General features: G+C 35.1%; 1 protein-coding gene across 1 annotated transcript in view; it reads right to left on the bottom strand.

Annotated features, from left to right (window-relative positions):
• Nucleotides 1-1104: 1104 nt before the first annotated feature.
• The window catches only part of rnf19b (ring finger protein 19B), a 100072-nt gene continuing 82708 nt past the window's right edge, over nt 1105-18468 (bottom strand). Inside the window, exons 6-10 of the mRNA XM_030146683.1 lie at nt 12914-13028; nt 11115-11255; nt 10668-10857; nt 8475-8609; nt 1105-5130 (exon numbers count right to left, since the gene is read on the bottom strand). Coding sequence (XP_030002543.1) covers nt 4683-5130; nt 8475-8609; nt 10668-10857; nt 11115-11255; nt 12914-13028 — 1029 coding nt within the window. The 3' untranslated portion in view covers nt 1105-4682. The remainder of the gene's footprint in view (nt 5131-8474; nt 8610-10667; nt 10858-11114; nt 11256-12913; nt 13029-18468) is intronic.

The following is an 18468-nucleotide window of genomic DNA, read 5'->3' as shown; positions in this document are numbered from 1 at the left end:
AGAAACGCACTAGCGCCGACTAGAGGAGTGATGTGAGAGTGACAAAACAGACTCCCAGAGAACACAGTATTACAGTACTATGGAAATACTGAATTTCTCAGTTTTTTGATCGAAAATTTAAATTTCCAAAAGACTCAACATTTCATATGAACATTTTGATAGGAACTTCTTGTTTTACGTTTTTGAGAGCAAAAGACTATTATACAGCTAACAATACTATAATATTTAAACAATTAATCTATTTTCTATGTGATACAGCAATATTTATTTATTTATTTATTTACATTACATTATTATCTGGCTCAAGTTCCTTTGAGTCCCAGTGCTCCAAATTACACCGAAACACACACACACACACACACACACACACACACACACACACACACACACACACACACATCTTTGCTCATTTTCTCTGATGACCTGCAACAATTTACATCTTCCACATATGACATTATATTAAACTGTGTCTAAAATAACTGAATTAACACCTTATCGTGCAATAACTTTTTTAATACCCTAAAATTATTTACACTATACCATAAATACTGTACAAATCTTCTACTTATACTACTAGTGTTTTCTAATGAATAAGCTTTCTTCAGTGTATATATATATATATATATATATATATATATATATATATATATATATATATATATATATATATATATATATATATATATATACATACACACACACACACACACACACACACACACATATATATATATAAATATATATATATATATATATATATATGATTTAATTTTCTTTCAACTACTACTGTAATCTTCTATTTCTTAAAACTATTTTGCTATCTTATTCTATCTTATCTTATACTACATATGACTACTATAATTGACAATGACTCAGTGTTTTGGTGCAACATCAGATTGTGTTTATTTAATTTTTTCCCAAAAAGTCCACAAGTTTTCTTTCACAGTCCTGCATGTACATCCCCACAAGAGGCAGGGCCTTAACAGTGACAGGAAATACACAAACAGTATAATAACACTTAAATATTGCTATCTAAATACTCTAAACCTTTTTCAAATTAAGGACAGAACCACCTGCTTTCTTGATGGGGTGTTTTTTGTATGTTTTTTTTTTTTTTTTTTCCGTCAGCACTCATTCTTTTCAGGAAGTTCAGGTTTCTGTCTGTGGTACATTCGTGTGTTTTCTCACAGGCAGGCAGGCAGAAATAAGTGAGAAGTGCAGACCAACAAAGCACTGGCAAGTTATAAAAGCAGCTAAATCCATAAAGCTACTCTGAGATGAAAAAGGTTCCCGTGTGGATTCCTTGATTTGAGGAAAACCTGGTGCAAACCTTTTTTTTTTAACTGAAGCACAGAGGTGATACAAAGCTAAGGAACAATTCAAGCGAGTGAGTATGATTAAGAAGAGTCTATCGGCGTTAACATTTGAAGGTTTCGGTTCCAAAAGAGATGATAAATAACACAGGTTAATAAAATAAAACGCAAAAAGACAGGGTACTTTGTGGTTTTTGTGTTACAAAATTGATAAAACACATTGGATTCTCTGTAAATTAGAAATACTGAATGACAAACTTGACAAAGGCAAGTATATATTCCCAAAAATGGCTGATGTTTTGGAACCAAACTCTTCTTTAGTTACATCCAACGTAAAAGGCCTTCTGGTAGTTGATTTATTTTGGTTGTACCACAGACATTTACATGCAACCGAAGTAAACTCATTCATAGCAACAGACGATGAGTAGCAACAAACAAACAAACAAACAAACAAACAAACAAAAACAGAGATAAATAAGATACATTGAGATAAAGTGCACAAGTGCTCATTCAAAAACCAAAGTGGGACAAACAAATACATTCATCAGGAGTCCATTCATTCACAGTAGGAGACTCACACTCGTACAGGTTGTGTTTCCATGTGTTTACAGGACGTTGACCTACATTCATTCACTGGACACTTACCCGAATCTCAACTAAACCACAACCTGTCTAAACTAAACTTGACCCTAACCTTTAAACACATCTCAACGCTCTCATTTCATTCGTTATCTTATGGGGACCAGCATTTTGTCTCCGTCAGAGACTGTGTAAACAGTTCGACGCCCCCCCCCCCTCTGTAACATAAGAAACAGACACAGACACACGACGTTCAAGAGGGTCAGACAGTCGGTTCAGACCAAACCAAAAACCATCTGGGCGTGTGTCGTGTTGGTCAGTGGGTGTCTAAAAGGCAGCCAACTGTCAAACACTGGTCCGGTCACATGACTGGCACCAGAACCGCAAACAGACCGAGTTCTGACGATGAAAGGCGGTTCAGAGCAGAGCTTTAAGATCCGTCTGAGTCAGCAGAGGAACATGTGGCCAAGAATGAACCGTCGGAGACATTTAGAGCTTAAATAGACACAAATGCACACAAGAATGAGAGGTTTTCCACAACACTAAAGAAAGAAATACACTATAATTTAAAAGCATACACTATAAACTACTTGACAAAAAAAAACAACCCCTCTATAGCTGAACTTTGTAAACTTTTACAAAACATTTAATCACATCTTACAGTTTTCCTCTGCAAAAAGATAGAGCTATGACAAACTCTATCCACCAGAGAATATAGTCAGATGTGGTTGAAAGCTCCAGAAATGAGTCTAAAGTAGTTCAGAGTTTGCACAAAGAAAAATCAATTTGAAGCATATGAACAGAATCAGTGCATTTTTTCAAATAAAACTGATGTGTGAAAACTTTCCCCTTAAATACTACACTTAACTTTTAGAACCGTTTGTTCTAGTATTACCTTCTGCATTTTTCAGTGAAAATCAGGCATTTTCCTATATTTAATTTACAGAGCATTTAGTTTGAACAAATATTATAAAATACACATGGGTTTCAATCGATGTTGCAGAAGCTGATGGGGTTTTCTTGTTCACTACGGAACCTCTGAACCCCTAAATGGGTCATATCTGGTGTTGCTAAAAAGCTGAGAAACTACATTTTACCTGAATTATTTACATGTATTGATAGGATTAGTGGTTCAAAAGTTATTAACCATTTTATATCACTAGATGCTTTATGTCTTTGAGGGTTAATTAAGTACATCGTGTTGTTGTTTTGTGTTTAGTGTAAAACATAATATAATAATCACTGCCTTAGTTATTCAAGTAAAATCTGATGTTGATTTGGTTCTTAAACCTATGCAGCCTCACGTAAATATTTTAAACGCTTAAAATACTCATTTTGTGTAAATTTATCCTGTTTTTTCTCTATCAGAGGAAGGTGACAATCACTACGAAACTTATATTAGGACACTGTCTATAGATACTGTACAGCTCTGAAAATGAAACAAACCTACTTCCTGTTAATATGTTCATAAACGATAAAAAAAAAAATGTTTTGGACATAAGAACCCAAATATGGATTTGCAAAATGGCAAAAAAGAGTTAATCCAACATATATTGATGGATCAACTCTTTATAAATTAAATGTGTTGTTATTGTTCCTTTGTATTATTTCAAGTTGGAAAATCCTGATTGTTTTTCTGCCATTTTCTCCAGATAAAAGCTCTAATTATAATGCGTTATTCAGTAGTTTCTGTAATAAACTAAAATCTTAATAAACAGTAAAATGAGCAGCTTCTTAATTTTTTCCAGAGCTGAATATCTTAATTTGTGTCAGTTCCAGTTTAAAATTTCTGCCACAACACTGTCAAAAATATGTTAATTATTTAAAAATACAGTTACAGGCCTTTTTTGTGTGTGGATTATTGAGATGAAATACTTCATATAACTTTTCACAGTGCATTATCTGTGTAATGACTTTTGTTTGATGTGTATTTCTGTGGAGAACACTTAAATAACCTTTTTACTCTAAACTGGCCACAAATTCTGCTAAAACCGAGCGGATTAATGGCTTTTTCAGTGTGTTTCCCTGCAGCGTCGTCTGGTCATCGTCAGAACCCCATCATTCATACGTTTTCTATCTAATAATCAGTCATCAACATCCTCCTCTTAAGTGCAGCTTCTTCCTCCTTAAGTAAACTTGAAGTCTCACCAGTGTAACAGAAACCCGCTACCCAATAAAACCTTCCAAACAAGGCATGGCTCATGCAGACTCATGCACACAGCAAATAATACGAGTTCAAGATCGTCTGAATATAAATAGAAGAAAAAAAGGAAAAGAACGCCACAATAGTTGAGTACAAAGTCCACATCCATTCACACACTGTTATAAACATCCTCTTGTTTCTCCTCGATCCTAAACCCACTTCTGTGCTTGGTGACATTTCACCGTATTTTATAATTTCAATTCTGCAATATTTCTTGCGGAAAATTTGTACCTCTTGTGTTTTTTGTTTTTTTTTTTCATTTCTTTTTCTTTTTTTTTTGCTTAAGTAGCCAAGGCATTTTGCACCAAGGAGTAAACATAAATCATCTTATAAATCTCAGAGGTAGAGCCCTGACAGATTTGACAGGTAGATAGATAAGACAGACAGACAGACAGACAGACAGACAAAAGTCAACAAACGCTGTCTGTGTTTAAGACGGTGTCTGTGATTTGCAAAAGCAGCGAACGAGTAATGACAGAGAAAAAAGCGTTGAAGTGAAGTGGGAGCTCAGATGTATATGACGGGGGATTGGTTCGTTTTTTTTTTTTTTTTTTTTTTTTTTTGTGCAATCCTGAGAGCTGCTGTTCTCAGACGTAGAGGATGACGTTGCTGTCTGCGGGACAGTGAAGGCCATCGGTGGAGGGGTTCAGGGCTCGGCAGGAGGGGGGCTGCGGCTGCTGTCCGGCCGCCGGGTGACAGCTTTTCGGGTGAGGCGAGTCACAGTCGTCCGACGTCAGCTCTGCGATGTCGTCTGATTGAGTGTCCGACATCTCCAGGTCGCTGCGGATGCTCTCGGGTTGAGCCAGGGTGACGTCTCGGAGCCCCTCCCTGATTGACGCTCCCGGCGACAGTCCTAACGCCGAACCTGACAAAGCCCCGCCCCTCCTGGAGCTGCAGTCCTGAGGCTCCTCTCCTCCTGAGGCGGTCGCCATGGCAGCAGAGCCCGGAGGTGGGGTTAGGTCCTCTTCGCTGGTCAGGCAGAGATGGCTGGGTTTGGTCTCGATGTCCACCTGGATCTCCAGGTTGGTGCACTCCCTGCAGAGACACAAAACACAGGACGCCGGTGAAGAGCTTCAGCTGGTCTTAGAGGACAAATGAAAAACAGAAATGTGACTTTTGATAACGATAATAACAATGATAAACTTTATTTTGAACATAAGTAGGAATAAAATATAACGATGAACAAAAGGCAAAAAGAGATTAGAAATTCAAACAGAACACTCCAAAATATTGCAGGCAATAAGTTAACCAAAAATGTCACACAAAATGTCAACAACACTTTATGTCCAAAAGCTTATATTGTCCTGCCCCATTTTTACATGACTTGGCTTAATCAGCAAATTACATTACATTGTACTTCAACATTTTGTGACACTCATATTTTTATCTTGTTTTATTACTAAATTATTGTCTGTTTTTTTTTTTTTTAAGAATATTGACCTGATTTTTTTTTTTTCCTTTATGGTATGGTGTGTGATTTTGACCTCTTGGGCAGGTTACTCTTGCAAAAAACTTTTCAATCTCAATGGGATTTTATCTGGTTAAATAAAGGTTAATAACAACAACAAATGTATACAGTCCATAAAAAAAGAATAGGTCATTTGTTAATTTACTGAAAAAGTGAACTAATTATAACATACAATCAATATGTACTACTGTTGTACTTCAGTGGTTCAATGTTATCATATTTCTGGAAAATAAGACTTATATATCATCTGAAATTTTATGATGTTTTCACAGTGTTTGATATTTCATTCTATTCTACAAAACCACTCCACAATGACAAATGCTAAATTTTTTCAGCGATGTAATAAGTATTTGATACACACACCAGACACACACACACACACCTGTTCAACTACATGTTAACTATGGGAATCGAGAACCAGTTCCTGTAGAGAACCATTTTCCAGTAGCTCAGTTCCTTGTGTAATGTTTAAATAGCCAACTTTATTAACCTGTTTAACCCTGACCATATTTTCAGGGGAAAAACACCTAAAAAGACATACCCAAAGTACATGAAGAATTACTTCACAATAATCAGGTTCATATGGATGTTCTTGGTGTCTATGGACATTTACAGACCTCACAGAATCTATTCCCATTGTCTAAAATATTGTATCTATTCCTATGCCTGAGTAAACTGTAATGAACTAAAAGAGAAATTGGAATTTTTTTATCCTCGCCTGTTTTTTTTCGGCTGGATTGACGATGATATGCATAAATTAATTGTTCGTGTCAGAGATTTTTAATAGCATATATTTCACCCCACAAAGATTAAAAATCATGTTTGAACATTAAAGTTTGCACTAAAATAAACTTTTGATGTACTTTTATTAACATTAGGGTCTAAACTTTGAGCAAAAGTTGAAAAAAACATTCCTTGTCCTGATTTATTATATTTTTATAGTAGATGAATATTAATCGAATTTTTTCGGCCCGCAGGTGGGCTGATAGGACTAAAGGGGTTAAATTCAGTAAAACAGGCCTGTTTCCAGTTTGTTAAAATGCTTTTTCTTGCAGATCGAAAATGAGGAGTTTCTTAAGGGAACACTTCATCCTTGAATTTATCATAGTTTATCCATTTGTCCTGTTTTCTCTATCTATGTACCATTTCAAGAATCAAACCACCGCTCCCACACTCCGACCTGGAAACAGTCATCCACTCATTCGTATTCTCTAGACTCCATTACTGTAATTCACTCCTGTCCGGCATTAACCAAAAATCACTGTCCCATCTCCAGCTGGTCCAGAACGCAGCAGTTAGGCTTCTCACTGATTTTAACAGACAACATCACACCACCCCAATCCTGGCTTCACTCCATTGGCTTCCTGTGCATTTTACAATTGATTTTAAGATTTTACTAATCACTTTTAAAGCACGACTGGGCTAGCTGACATGTTAATCACTTATGAGCCAGTGCGCAGCCTTAGATCCACAGGCGGGGGGCTCCTGGCTGTTCCAAGGTCGAGGCTTAAATGTGAAAGTGACCGCGCTTTCTCCATCAGGGCTCCTCACTGGAAAAAATCGAAATCTTACCAAGATCATTTTCACTCGTTCTATTGGCAGATTTTTGTTCTTGAATTAAGCAAAAAAATCTAGATTTAAGTGATAAAATCTGCCAATGGAACAAATGAAAATTATCTCGCTAAGATTTCTTGAAATAAGATTTTCCAGATCTATTGTCTAAAAATAAGTTTTTATATCTCACTGGAAAGTTCCTCTTTAGGTGATTACGTCTTATTTTAAGTGTGATGAGATATTTTGACTAGAAATGAGAAAAATACACTTGGTAAGATTTAGATTTTTTCCAGGGCTCAACTTTGGAACAGCCTGCCCGAGGAGATAAGGCTTACAGAATCAGTAACACCACTTCTTTTTTTTTTTTTTTTTTGCCTTTATTAGTCCCACAAGGGGAAATTCCAGATTTTTTTATTTTTATTTTTTTATTTATAAAGAGCACTTACAAATATACAAATGACAATGCCACAATCTGTTACATTCTTCCTCATACACATACAGAATATATATATATATATATATATATATATATATATATATATATATATATATATATATATATATATATTTTTTTTTTTTTAATACCATAACATTTACATATGAATAGTCAAAGATCATCTGAGCATTTCTCCATGTAGCTCTTTCAGATGTTTTTTGACCTTTAGGTAAACATTGGTGAGAACTATTTTCAACAAGAACATTGGAAGCTTTCACATTGGAAGGTTTTTCAAAGACAAAATTCCTGTGTAGCAGTATAATGAAATAAAAAAGGTTCAGGTTAAAGGTCATAGGCAAAAGAGAGAAAAAATAAAAAAATAAAAATGTCTAGATCAACATCACTTCTTAAAACACATTTTTATAGACGCAGCTTTATGTGATGTTGTCTCTTTTAAATATTTTCAGTGTAAAAGTGAAAAGTGACTTAGACAAATGTAGTAGAGTAAGAGGAACAATACAGTAAAACTATCAGGCTGCATAAATCTACAAAAAGAGCCCAGAAAACTGCTGTAAAAGGATTCTCTTTGTTCAGAGTAGAGTAGTTGGCCATGATTTAATTAAAAAACCCTCAATGCTTTATTTTGAGGTTAGAAAACGATGCTCTGTAACGCTGCGACTGATATATAGAGAGGTTTATGCTGCAGAAAAAGAACAGCTTGACATTGTGGTGCAAAGCTGCCAAGTCAACAAATGAGTTTTAATTCTGTTATCTCAGTCAATTATATCAGGTCCAAATCTGAAGGAGCAGCAGGTGGTTCAGCTCCATCGCATTAAATAAAACTCTCAGAACATGTGAGACGAGATTGAAAATGGATAAAAACCAGATGTGTAGTGGAATAACGTGGCAGAGGTCACCCACCTGTCAGGTAGGGTGTAGGAGGAGATGATGGATCCGGCCATCCCTCGGGTGCTGGCGCAGTCACTTCCTGCTCCCAGGCTGCCCGTTTCCCTCTGGGCTGATTCTTTAGCCAGTTCACCGGCCTGGACCTCCAGCCTGAAGGACCACAGACCATCACAATCACACACTGTTCTACAGAAGATGGCCATTATCATACACTACATGGACAAAAGTATGGGGTCACGTTCAATTTAGGTGTTTCTATTCCAACAGGTCTGGGATATAAAACAATAATGACAAGTGCTATAACACTGGTCTACAAGGAAAATGCTTCCAGAATAAAAGTAATGAAATTTTACCACAAGAGAGTCACTGATAAAGAAGAATCAAGTCAAAAATGCTGGTTGGCTGAACTTTCCAAGATACAGCCTTGGGTCAAAATGCGAAATTCAAGAATTAACGAGAGAATGGATTTGACTCAAAAGGGATATTTGTCTCAGAGCTACAAGATCTACTTCAAAACACTGTCTGCACATTAGAATACAGTCACTTTACGGGTTCTATTTAGTGGAAGATTTATAAAACTATTATATAAATGTACATAAACCAATATATATGTGTAATAACACTTAATCATATACCTTGAAAACATCAGCAAACCGGCACTTTTGTCATTTATTTTCCAATTAATCTTATTAAAATACGTAACATTTAGCGCATTTAATCTCTGAAGCAAATCATTTCTAAAAAATTGCAGACCAGTGTAATATAGTTTTATATTAGGATAAATATCATTGCATTACGTTGGTTCGTTTGGTTTAAATTTTTCTCTTTGCTTCTAAAATGCCTCAGACTTGGTTTTTACTTAATTTCTCTTAACATGATTTTGTTTTTTCCATTTGTGACTATGATTTTAAATGTTCTAGCTCTAAATTTCTAAAATATTTTCCATGCTCTGACTGTAAATAATAATTTTCTACCACAACTAATTATCTACTTTCTTCACTTTCTTCAGAAAAATCTCCCATTAAACTTTAAGGAAATAGTGACGTTTATAAACTATATGGACAAAAATATTGGGACATATCATGTCTACAGCTGTAAGATGTCCTGTTCATGATGATTTAAGATACTTTCGTCCATATAGCGTATGTTCTCCAAACAAACAAGCACTAAACTAGAAAAAAGGAGAAGGAAAATTCAACACATATTTAGTTTATTTTGGATGAAAACACTGAACCTAGGGGTGGGCAATATAGCAAAAATATCATATCACGATTTTTAACAAATTAAATCATGATCTTTATTTTATCACGATTCTTTATGTTGATCATTGAGACTAATTTGCAAGTTTCTGAACGATGCAACCAAACAATTTCCCTATGTAAAATATAGCAATAAAAGAAAGAAAAGAAAACAGACAATTTAGCCCAAAGAACCTTCCAGAAAATTTGTAATTTAGATAGTTTGTGCATTTTTGCCAACATGTGCCGAGAACAAACATACTAAAATGTAAACAACACTCTGATTAAGTGCACCTTTGAACATAAGAACTAAACTGCACTTGGTTTTTGAGGTAGCTTTCAATAAACATGAAAAGTAAAAAAAATTGTAGAAAACATCAGACTTATGGAACGCATGACTTTCACCCTACGGCTCCAGGAGGAGCTGGGAAAAAGGCGCTGGAGAAAATGGACAATGTTTACAAACTGTGACAGTACTAATTAAAAAAAAAAAAAAAGGCTTAAGTCATATGTATGTTTATGCTATAATTGTCATCCCCAGACCTCATTTTCTTTTCTTTTTTTTTGTTCTTGTTCTGTAAAAATTAAAATGCTTATCAATAAAAAGTGTCAAAAAAAAAAAACTGTAAAAAAAAACAAAACAAAACAAAAAAAAACAAAGAGGGGGCAGTGCCCTCTTAAACAAATGTCCAGCCCCCTCAAATTAAAGTTTCCAAAGGTAGGGAAAAGGAAAATGAGCTGCACAACAGCAGGAGACTTAAGTCTTAAGTTTCACTTTCACTTTGTATGTCGTATGTCCAGCACAGAACATCCCCCCCTTGTATAAACCCCCCGATTCCATGATCTCTCTGCTTTGTCAGATCATCGATACGTTCTAATCCTTCACGCTCTAACATCATCCTATCGCACACCCCTGACTGAACCCTGGTAGAAAACAGCAGAAACAGGAGCAGTAAACTTTAATCCTCACCTGCTATATTTGCCGGTGCGAGTTCCCAAAGCGCCACCGGCCAGAGTGTTGAAGTGCGGCGTGTCCCCCAGGTTCCCAGGGGCCACAGAGAGACCCTCACTGGGGGAAGTGGTGCTCAGCCCGCTGACCGCTCCGTCCAGACTGCTCTCCCCCAGGCTCGGGGACTTGAGGGCTCTCCAAGCATCTGCCACTGGACAATCACATCCACAACATGAGTTACATAAAGCATTCAGGGGCAGTGGACGGAAGGAAAGACAGTCCTGCAGCTCTTTTTTTTATTTTTATTGTATTATTCATGAAATGTACAGAACAAACTTGGCACATTTAAACAGAACATGAAATGTGGTATACAACAAGGCACAAGGCACATAGAATATCAAAGGGTAGAGGTACTTCAGCAGTCCTGCAGCTCATACTTTACAGGAAGTGATGGTTCAGTGTCCTCACCTGTGATTGGTCCGTCATCCTCATCAAAGTCGATCCGAACGCCCCGCCCCTTCCCTCTGCTCACGCCACAGCCTCCGCCTCGGCAAAGGGAGATGGGCACCACGCCATAGACGTACGCCAACATGATGGGTACGCCGATACCTGGACACGGACACGACAAGACAGAATGAGGACAAGGAACTAAACTGGAGAGACATGAAGGCGTTATTTCAGAAAAAACATTATATTATGGTCAATAGTGAGAAACAGGTCATTTTTTAATCCTATGAAATTTGTTAGTGGTAAAAATGATGAAGTATTAAACTGTGAAAATATGCAAATAGAAACAATGGAATGGAAAAAACACTTATTTCCCATTAACTTGATTTTAGATTACTGTGTATATTTTTACTATTTCTGTCAATGCTCCCCTGTTTAAGTATGTTTTTGTTTGTTTTTCATTACATATATAGAAGTTATATACATGATGTAAAATGCTGATATGATAATGCTGCCTGAAAAAAATAATAAAAAGATAATTACAAAAAGAAAATGTGCAAATAAAGACTAGAATGCACCAAAGATCGACCAGATATCAATATTTTCAGAGCTATAATGTAAACTATCAGCTCAAAAAGATTATAAGACAGTGTTATTTTGAGCGACTGTCAAAATAGGAGTCTATGAATTCTAGTTCAAAGAAGAAAACTTGATGATACCATAACACAGATGTGTATAAACAAAGAGCTTTATACTTAATTCAGTGAGTGATACAGTCTGTGGACACATGGCATTGATTCGCTGGTTTTGGTAGCTATAATGACCTCCCCCTGCTACAGATACTTGTTCTGTTTTTTTATGTTATATTTCTATTTTCTGTATCGACTCATGAAGCTCTTGAGTTCTTCGTCTCCCTACATTTTCAAAACAAATTAATATTCAACTAAGATATTGTGAAGAAGGACCGAAATATTTTTAAAAATGTACCATTTTTTATGTTTAAATTGAAGATTTCTTTGTTAGGGATAAATCGCAACAAGAACGGAATAAAGAAATAGAAAATAAGAGCAGTGCAAGCATCAGTTCCTGGAGAAAATGTAATTTTAAATATCGGTATGAGGCAAGAAGTTTGAAATCGGTGCATCCCAAAGAAAGACCTGAAATGACCATAATTTCTGTCCACCATCTTCTCAACATGAGCAGATTTATCTTTACTTTCACCTGTTTAATTACTTTTTCTTCTCACCCTTTAAGAATACAATGAAATACATCAAAATAAAAGCCGTTTTGGTGATGGTGACGTGTATCACTTGAGACTAGAGATGCAGTCCATTGAGCTGTTTTACACTAAACTAGATATTACTTAACAGTCTTTACAAAAACTGCAACTTTCGTGATGTGTAAAACTGTTTTTTTTTTAATTATTATTTTGTGTTTTAACTGCATTTGGTAGCGCAACAAAAAAAGACTCTCTCTCCTTTGACCACAGTTCATGTTTTTCTTCTCTATAAATGTTTTCACCTCTTAATATAAAATCGCACGTGATTCTTTTCCATGTGTTTTTTTCTGCGTTACACATTTTTTGGTAAATAAAATAAATATATTTCAGCACAATTTCAAATTCTTGTGTCTCCGTTTGAACAAACATAAAAAGGTTCACATTTCCGTCCAATATTTTGTTCAGTTGTCGCTGTCACACACTGTGATTTTTCTTCACGTCCTCGAGGTGTTGAGCGGCAGTATGTCTAGACGCTGATAAACAAACTGTCCTGGTTTTGTTTTGGCCGTCAGCCGCAGACAGTCGTAATAGATTTTCTTACCCACGCTGACAGCTGCGATGACGGGGGCGGTGATGATTGACAGGGCCACGCCCCCTGTGATGGCCAGGTTCCTTCTGTGACGAGACGTTTTCTTCAGCTCATAGTGAGCGTGGATCTGCAGCAGGGGAGACGGAGTTCAGCGTTCACAGAAAAAAACAATGAATAGTCATAAAGTCATAGTAGACTGAGAAAAAAAATGATACGAACTTAACCCATAAAGACCCAAACATCCACCAGCGACCAAAACCATCAACTGATCTAAACTGTTTAATACCTATTGATCCACTTATCTTATCAATTCATGTAAAAATTGGTGTAAAATTCAGTTTGTCATCTTTTCATGGTTATCAGATATGACCCATTTGGACGTTCAGAGGCTCCGTAGTTACCATGGAAACATTGTCATCCTCTATAACATTGATTCACCAGTTAAACCCATGGAGTTGGATCAATGACAGTGGATGGACACACTGGGTTTATGTTCAGTTAATGAGAGATTTTACTGAAAAAGTCACTTTTTGTTCAGTTTTCTGATATAATAACCCTCAACTTTAATCTGAGCTTTAATGAACATCGACATCACAGGTGTCAAACATGCGGCCTGGGGGCCAAATCCGGCCCGCCAAAGGGTCCAGTCCGGCCTTTGGGATGAATCTGTGAAATGCAAAAATTACACTAAGATATTAACAGTCCTTTTAGTTCAGGTTCCACATTCAGACCAATTCAATCTCAAGTGGGCAGGATTTAGAAAATACTATCATAATAACACATAAATAATGACAACTCCAAAATTTTCACTTTGTAAATGCAAATATTTTCATCTATTTACACTAAAACAAAATATAATTTTGCAAAAAACATGAATAACCTGAGCAAACCTAACAAACCTAAAATGTCCTAAGAGAAGTAAGTACAATTTTAACAATACTCTGCCTGTTATTAAATATTTTGTGTATTTGTAGATCCACTGTGATCTGTAAGTTATAATGTACATGTTGAAATGATAAACTGAGGCAGAATATTGTTAAAATGACACTTATTTTTCTCAGTTTCTTCATGTTATTCACATCTTTTGAAAGGATAGTTTGTAGATGGAAGCCTTTTCATGATGTAAATTTACTTTTTTTGCTCTAAAACAAAGAGAAAAGTTTGGAGTTGACATTATTTATATATTATTATGTTATTATTTTACTGGTCCGGCCCACTTCAGATCAAATTTAGCTGAATGTGGCCCCTCAACTAAAATGAGTTTGACACCCCTGATCTACATGATCAACTAAATAAATAATGGAAAATACCTGATTTTGGCTGAAAAATACTAAAGACAGAGGATAAAATGATAATAAATGGTGATAAATCACTTAAGAAAGGTTAAATGGAGAAAAAAAAAAATCATATGGGAACTGCCACAAAAGTAGCACTGGGTCTTTATGGGTTAATGTCCTCACACATTAAGATGATTCCAGGTTAAAGACATGAACCATATTTAGTCTGCTCTCATTTACTCCTATTATCTTCATTATGCATTTTTTTTTATTTATCATGTTTGTACTAACTTTGTCTAGTTTTTTACTGCTTATTGATCCTTTTTGTAGCACTACAAGATGCTCCATAAATACACTTTACCATTAAGCGCTAAGCTAACAGCTATAATGTAAACTATCAGCTGAAGAATATAAGGCACAGTGTTATTTTGACCGACTGTCAAAATAAGGACCTGGGTGAAGTCAAGGGAAGGTTAACATCTGGTCAAAAAAATTAAACTACAATAATCTACACCAAACTTACATTTTTTGGTAGGTAATTACTTATATTTTCAGGAAAATGTATTTTGAAATGAGAAAAAATTTGTAGAAAAAAAAATAAAAATTGAGGAGTTTGTGTGGAGGAGTGTGAATGTTTTGTGCCGTCATTCTGGTTTCATTTTATAAACTCTTATAAATAAACTAAATTTATTCCAAATACATTGATATTTGACTAATATATCATTTATGTCATATTCTAAACACAGTGTTTACAATTAATAAATGCACACATCTATGCAAAATACATCTGAATATAACGTTAATATTATTCGTATGTTGTAAATATTGTAACAAAAACATATGATATTGATAATTGAAATAAATAATGTTTAATTTGACATTTACTTTTGTTGTCCATCTGTGACACTGGCATTTTTCAAAACTCTTGCTATTTAGGTATGATCAAATATTTTTTTCCTCTAACCAATTATTCGGTTGTAAAATAGAGGGTTTAAGGTACACAATGAATACATTTGAGGATGAAAATGTCACTTTTGAGAACTTGGTAATTCTTGCAAAAAATAGACGTTAATTTTTTGTCCATCTGTGACGCAGTAGTTTTTGACATTTTTACTTCAAAAATATTTAAAACTAAATTTTGCCCTTTGAGTATGTTTAAGATGGCATTTAGATCTTTGCAATTACGTGTAATATTTGTCTTAAACTTGTCTGGTTCAAAAGTTATGAATCTAAAAGTAGTGGGCGGTCCATCTGTGACGCCTTTGACTCCGCCCACCTGTGAGTTTTAGTTTGAAGATGAAAACTTGATGATACCATAATACAGATGTGCTGAAACAATGGGCTTTATACTTTATTCAGTGACAGATACAGTCTGTTCCTACTGTCAATTTTCTATTTTAATTTATTATAATGGTGTGCTTCAAAATGTTTGCACTAATATGTCATTTCTGTCTTGTAGTGGGAATTAAACTCAGTATTTATTGCTTATTTGTTTTGTCGTTTTAGGAAGAAAATCAATAAAATTATAAAAAAAAAAACACCCTGCGAAGAACCCACAATGTCTTATCTTTGTGCATATATAGAGTGGAATCTTCTGTGGTCGATAAAAAACCAAAAGAAACATCACAGAGGAAGTGAAGTGTGATCAACAGACAGTTTTCTCTTCTATTTAAAAGCACTAAACATGTCATATCTTGCTTCACTTCCCTGAAACTAAAACCCCTGCACTAGTCGACTACTGAAACATTAATTCTCTGAGTGAAAACCATTAAAGCCGCTAAACATTTGGACAGATTTGAACATGAAGCAAACAATCAGTGTGTGGGCATGTGACTGCTTCTGCTGCCGCTGCATCTGAAGTTCCAGTAAATCTAATGAGTTTCAACACTTCCAACACTTCACACTTTGCCAGCTGGCTTCAAGTGACGCGTGCAGTTTCATTCGCCTCCACCAGAGAGAGCTACTACACATTCATTCTGCGCTGTAGCCAGATGCTATGTGATTTCTAGCCATGGAAATTGGCTGAATTTAAAACAGTAACACCTGCCGTAGTGTTAACAGAGCATCATATTATCACAGCCACGCAGACAGAAGCAAGAAATTAAGAAACAAACACAAAAACAACAACTGCTACAAAAAAAAAATCTGAGCAGAACAAGAGAAGACCAGACGTTTGCTCCTCCTGTTCGATGTTTTACACGATCAGACTCATAAATTCACTGAAAGAACCTGTTACAACCTACAATGAATGCATATTTAATGTGTTGACTTTGTGTTTTTAGACATTTTAACATCAACCTGAGGAGAAAAAGTACATTATTAAGCAAAGTTTGTCTTTGATAGTTTCAGTACGAATAAAAAAAGTGCATGTGCAACAGTGTAAATTCCACATAATGACCCGATGATTTAAAAAAAAAAACCACTGCTGTGAGGCAAACTATTAATGTGTGTCACCACGACTTTGTGGTGTTCCACTTCTGGTTTTTTTTTGGTTTTATAAAGATATAACGTCTGGGGAACTGACCATGAAGGTTAAAGTGTGAAAGGCATCTCAGTCGTCTTTATATAAACTTTAAGAGAATCGACACCTTCTGATGTTCACAGACTCACATGAAGATAACGAACACACATGGTGTTACATAATACGTTCCTCCTAAAAAGTTCCTCCATCTAACACTGTACTTTTACATTTTGCAACAGTTTGTGCTTTTATTCAGGATTTAGTTTGAAAACAGGTTCTGAAGAGAAGAACAAGAACCTGAAACTGAATTAAAGGAGATGCAACAAAGACTCTTACCTTATCTTACCTTATCTTATCTTACCTTATCTTGTCTTTCCTTATCTTGTCTTTCCTTATCTTCACTTATCTTTCCTTACCTTACCTTATCTTTCCTTATCTTACCTTATCTTGTCTTTCCTTATCTTGTCTTTCCTTATCTTCACTTATCTTTCCTTACCTTATCTTATCTTTCCTTACTTACCTTATCTTATTTTATCTTTCCTTACCTTATCTTATCTTTCCTTACCTTCACTTATCTTTCCTTATCTTACCTTACCTTATCTTATCTTTCCTTATCTTATTTTATCTTTCCTTACCTTACCTTATCTTATCTTGCCTTATCTTATCTTTCCTGACCTTCACTTATCTTTCTTTACTTTACCTTATCTTATCTTACCTTATCTTTCCTTACCTTCACTTATCTTTCCTTACCTTATCTTATCTTTCCTTACCTTACCTTATGTTACCTCACCTCATCTTACCTTATCTTATTTTATCTTTCTTTACCTTACTTTATCTTATCTTACCTTATCTTTCCTTACCTTCACTTATCTTTCCTTACCTTATCTTATCTTTCCTTACCTTACCTTATGTTACCTCACCTCATCTTACCTTATCTTATTTTATCTTTCTTTACCTTACTTTATCTTACCTTATCTTATCTTTCCTTACCTTACCTTATCATATCTTACCTTATCTTTCCTTACCTTCACTCATCTTTCCTTATCTTATCTTACCTTATCTTTCTTTACCTTATCTTACCTTATCTTTCTTTACCTTATCTTACCTTACCTTATCTTATTTTATCTTTCCTTACCTAACCTTACCTTATCTTATCTTATCTCACCTCACTTTATCTTATTTTAGGACATAACATGGATTTTTTTAGTCTGAAAGCAGGTCCTGATGAGAGGAACAAGAACCTGAAACCTAATTAAATGAGATGCAACAAGGACTCTTATCTTACCTTGCCTTACCTTATTTTATCTTACCTTATCAAAACTTGTCTTACCTTATCTTATCTTATCTTATCTTAGGACATAATATGCACTTTCTTATCCTAAATTGCTGTAGATATTTGGCTAAAATAACTTCATTAGTTAAAGTAAACTGAGCTTCATTAGTTAAACAGACAGACTGTACTACTCTCTGATGCTACAAGGAGCTGGCGATTTGTAAAAACATGTAATAATATGAAGCACTGACTCTGATTACTGATTAATAATTTGGCAAAACACACTGAGCATTAGCATGAAATAAACCAAGCTGTTACAAACTGAATCTTGCAAATTTTCTGAAACCAAAGAAATACAGTCTGAATATCTAGAGCAGAGAAACAAACAAACCTAAAAGTCAGCACAACCCAAATATCACAGAATGCACAAACATCCAGTGAAAAGTGTGGAAAATACGGACTGATGACAGAGTAATATAACACTGTGGTTACTGTTGATAATGAATGTCTTATTTTATTAGTTTTTTTGATATTAATTGGAGTAAGAACTAAATAT

The sequence above is a fragment of the Sphaeramia orbicularis genome, chromosome 11, assembly GCF_902148855.1.
Source record: "Sphaeramia orbicularis chromosome 11, fSphaOr1.1, whole genome shotgun sequence".
Classification (NCBI taxonomy): domain Eukaryota; kingdom Metazoa; phylum Chordata; class Actinopteri; order Kurtiformes; family Apogonidae; genus Sphaeramia; species Sphaeramia orbicularis.
This window is presented reverse-complemented; position numbering and strand designations above follow the sequence as displayed.